This window comes from Anser anser, assembly GCF_964211835.1.
Source record: "Anser anser genome assembly, chromosome: Z".
NCBI classification, from domain to species: domain Eukaryota; kingdom Metazoa; phylum Chordata; class Aves; order Anseriformes; family Anatidae; genus Anser; species Anser anser.
Window position 1 is genome coordinate 8,249,074 of NC_139723.1, and position 4,652 is coordinate 8,253,725.

The 4,652-nt window shown below is 44.6% G+C and overlaps 1 protein-coding gene across 1 annotated transcript; it reads left to right on the forward strand.

The window, feature by feature from the left end:
- The first annotated feature begins 277 nt into the window (after window positions 1–277).
- Window positions 278–2,344, forward strand: RPS23 (ribosomal protein S23). Its single transcript, XM_083817874.1, has 4 exons — window positions 278–561; window positions 814–973; window positions 1,608–1,728; window positions 2,149–2,344. Exons 1-4 carry the CDS (start codon window positions 558–560, stop codon window positions 2,293–2,295), a joined length of 432 nt encoding a protein of 143 aa, XP_083674000.1. The 5' UTR covers window positions 278–557; the 3' UTR covers window positions 2,296–2,344.
- Window positions 2,345–4,652: the final 2,308 nt, after the last annotated feature.

The following is a 4,652-nucleotide window of genomic DNA, read 5'->3' on the forward strand; positions in this document are numbered from 1 at the left end:
CAGTATTTTTTTGCTTTTAATTTTTAAAAATCTGTGCAGATTGAATGTAAAAGGAAAACCGTTGCAGGTTTTTGTTGCATTTTTTACATTCTGTGCAGATTGAATGTGAAAGGACGCGGAAAACAGACATTTTCTATTTCAGTTCTAAACACGGGTTGTGTTAGTGGAGAACACGTGGGGGTATGGACAGCCCGTTCGCAGCGATCCCCAACTGGGACGTTTGGGGGCTTTAAATTTGGGCAGCGGGAAGCCTGAGGAAGCGGCAGGTGCACGCACAAGGCCACATTTTGACCATTTTTACGTCAAAACCCCTCGTTCGCACGACTCCCCGCCCTCCCTCCCCTCGCGCCGCCATTGCGCGGCGCCGCCAGGCGGGGGCAGCCCGCCTCTCTGCCCGTCAGGCCCCCACACGCGGCTGCCCCAGCGGTGCCGGGCGGCAGTCGCCGGCCCCGCAGTCAGGCGCGGCGCGGGCAGCCCGCGGGGGCCTTCCGGGCGGGGGTAGGCGGCGCGGCGCGGAGGAGCCGCTTCCTTTTGCGCTTGGCAGCGGCGGAGGAAGGATGGGTGAGCGCGGCGGGGCCGGCGCGGGCCGCGAGGGGCCGGGGGGGGCGTCGGGATGAGGCGACAGCGGCGGCCGGGGGAGGAAGGGGGAAGCCTGCGGGGTCCCCCCCGCGGTGCCCCGCGGGCTCGCAGCCGGCTGCGGGCCGCCGCGGAGCCGCCGTGGTCGAGCGGCGGCGCCGCCATTTCGTGGCGCGTGGGGCCGGGAGCGGCGCGGCCCCGCCGCCCCCCTCAGCCCTCTCTGGTTTTGTTCCGCAGGGAAGTGCCGCGGGCTCCGCACCGCCAGGAAGCTGCGCAGCCACCGCCGCGACCAGAAGTGGCACGACAAGCAGTACAAGAAGGCGCACCTGGGCACGGCGCTGAAGGCCAACCCCTTCGGCGGCGCCTCGCACGCCAAGGGCATCGTCCTGGAGAAAGTGTGGGTGTTTGGGGGGGGGGGGGCTCCCACTTATTGCATTTCTTATATTTTACAGGCTTTTGCTGTCGTTGGGACGCCAAATTTCAGTTTATTCTATGCACCATGTTGAAAACGTGCTTCATTTTTCTGAGTGATAATGGGTGCTAAAAATACTTTTCACGTACAGCTGACAAGTTTTTATTATATTCTGCTTATATATAACAGGGAGAATAACTATTTATCAACTAGAAAATTTAATTTAGGGTTTTCTTGATTTGTTTTTATTTTATTGACAAGAGGGGAATTGTGTGTGCCTTGTTTGATATGGTCAGCAGGCCGCAAACTTCAGGTGTACTTGTCTTCAGGATATTTTTTTCTTTATTAGCTTGTAAGCTTTCTTAGGATACTGCCAGGACTAAAAGGTCTTTCTCTTTTCCAGATTTTTATTTGCTGATATTTCTAGGAGATTAAGTTTTTGCTCAAGTTAGGAGCTAATTAAGCTTTTAGGCATTTTACACCTCTAAGCAGATCATTAAAAGCTTTTTGCTCTGAAATGCAGCTTGAACTTAATACAAAGCAATAACATTAATTTCATGGTATAACATGTATCTGATGGTCATCAATTTTAATGTATTTCCATGTGCTTCCATTTTAGTGGAGTAGAAGCTAAACAGCCCAACTCTGCCATCAGGAAATGCGTAAGAGTCCAACTGATCAAGAATGGCAAAAAAATAACAGCCTTCGTTCCTAACGATGGTTGTCTGAACTTCATTGAGGTGAGCAGTTCTCAAGAATCTAACCTGTAAAGTTGTGTATCAAAGTAAAGAAGCACATAATTGACAGATGTAGGGGATGGTTAGGCAAGGATTCATGTCATTCTGAACTATATTAATGTAGATGCGGAGGGAGACAAACACCAGAGATGTTTTTGTATTTCCAGTCTGCGATCTACTTTGCTAATCTGTTAGCAAAGCCAGTTCTCAGCATTCTTGCTGCAAGCTAAATGAAGTCCTGGCTTAAATTTCCCCTCAAAACACTGAAGGTGGTAATAGTCTGTATACTAATCAATACCCTTCAGTATTTCCAGCCTTTACATACAAAGTGTTTGCTGTGGCTGAAATTTAATGCACGTTAGCTCAGAAGCATGCGCAGGTTTAGCGTTTATAGCTTTGTAACTTCATGGTTTTTCATTGCAGGAAAACGATGAAGTGCTGGTTGCTGGTTTCGGTCGGAAGGGTCATGCTGTTGGTGACATTCCTGGAGTTCGCTTCAAGGTTGTCAAAGTGGCCAATGTTTCTCTTTTGGCCTTGTACAAGGGCAAGAAAGAGAGACCCAGATCATAAACTGAGATTAACTTGCCAAGAATAACAATAAATTTTTTGATTGGAAAAACTTCTGTGCTTGTTATTTAAGGTTTACAATTTTTTAGTGTGGTATTTGTAAGTAATAAATGCTCTGCTGTTAAATGAGAAGAAAGCCAGAGCATGTTTATGACCAGTAGGGTGAGCTCAATAACCACTTGCACTTCCAAACTTACTCTGGTTTGGGAGAGCTGAGACAGCTGTTCGCCAAGAACTTCAGGGATCTACTTCATAGAATGGAAGTGTGTTCAGGGCTCTGTGGACCACCCCCAATTGCCAGCACCTTCATGAAAGCTTCTTGAGCTGAAAGACTAGAGCAGCAACTCTCCTGCTGTCAGGGTGGGTTGATAGACACCTCTGAGGCCTTTGTCCCTTTCTAAGGCTGTCACAAAGGTGGCCCCATTAAATAAAATTTTTGAGTTAATGCTGCTACTTGCGCAGAACTGTAAAGATTCTGAAGTTTGGGTCTGACTGTGACACCCAGCTGTCTGGGGGTCTGGCCTAAAGAATTAGGCTGCATTGTAGAAGAAAGAAAATGTCTCCAGTTTTGGCTTCACAGCCTAGACATCATCTGGGGTTGGAGGTCTGTAAGAGCATCAGAAAGGCGAGTGGCGTGTGATCCTGGCACACGTGGTCCAGTACAGAGCTGATGAGGGCACGTGTGCCAAGGAAAGGCTGTGCCTACCAGCTGCAGTTTCTAGTGGTGTCAGAGCTGATAACCACAAATTTTGAAACTCCTTGCCTGAGTCCAGATGTGATGTGTTGTGGTAGGGTAGCTCCTTTGGTGTCACAGCCGTTGTGGTTCTAATGAGGCTGTATCATGAAGCAAGTGCCAATCATTAGGGATGGTTTCTGCAGTGGAGTGGGTTGGGAGTTAAGAAGTTTGTTGCGTTATAAAGTAAAATTGTTCTCCTGTTTCCCTTGGTCAACACCTAGATTGTAGGTTTTAAAACGTTTTGGAGAGGGAATTTCTCATTTGGTGTTAGTAGAGCAACTAGTGATAGAATATGAAGTCTTCTGACAAAAAAATAGTGATTTTACAACAGCAGCAAGATTAGATTTCCATATGTCTTTGTTAGAGCTGCTGTGTCCTTTTACTAGTCATTTGACACTTTTTTTTTCCTGAGAGGTAATTCCTATTTTATAAAATATCACTGATCTCTACGAAGAAAGATCAATTGTACTCTAGGAGTATAGGATAATTGTACTTTTTCCTGCGACTCAATAGTTGGGGTCTCTGATAACTTTTTTTTCAAGGCCTAAGCATAGATACTACTTAAAGTTTGTATGAACTTTATAATAAATACTGCACAATACTGAACTTAATTATAGATTGTCTTTTCTAGAAGAAACAGACTCCTGTCAAGCATACCTGGAGTTTTATCTTCAATCATCATGTCAGACACAAAATTCTTTCCATAGGAACTGGAATTAGTATTTGTTATTGCTAGGTCAGGCCAAAAAAAACATAGGTTTCTCTGGGACTTAAATTAATTGAGAATTATAACATCTCCTTAGGCAAGAAAGCTGGGAGGAGAAATTGTTCGTATTTTAACGTATATTTTGGTAAACAGCCTTCCAAAATTGAAAATGGTCACTGTAAATGTTGACAATGGTGTTTATTCATAATAGTCAAATAATGACAGAAATTCTAGTTTCTAGCGTGAAGGCAGGTAAAGGCTCCTGACGCAACTCATCAGATTTAGGTACTGAAGGGATTATTAAACCATTCATCTAATCTCATGTCTCTCATCCTCAACCCACAGAACTTCACCCAGTTGCTTTCATGTTAAGTGCAAGTCCAACTAGTTTGACTTCAGCAAGTCCTGCTGATTTGAAGACTTCTCTTTTTTTAGCGCATCCCAGCTGTTACCTGTTAATATTTAACTGTTCTACTGACTTAAATGTGTCTTTGAGTAAGGCTTTTTGCTTTTCTATGCTACATTTTAAAACTTCTTAGTAGTTGGGATTTTTTGTTGGACTTTTCAGAGATCTCTACACCATTGTCAAACTACTTCAAAAACTGAAGTTTTTCATCAGTTCATATTTTCAATCTTTTTTTTCTCTGTATTGTCCAATTTTTCAATATTAAAGTATGGATGCTAATATAACAGAATTGTAGAATAGGATATAGATGAGGCCAAAAATGTCCCTCTGAATCAGCGTTTAAACCACTGCCCAATCTTCCATGCTGTCAATACCTGCACTCCGATATTTTACCTTCAGTTTGGCTCCTTGAAAGTACATTTTTCACAAAGCTTATAGTGGAGCACAGCGTCCTTTGTTCCACATTAGGGCTAACTTATGCAACAAAAAATGAAAATATTTTTTTGGCTGGA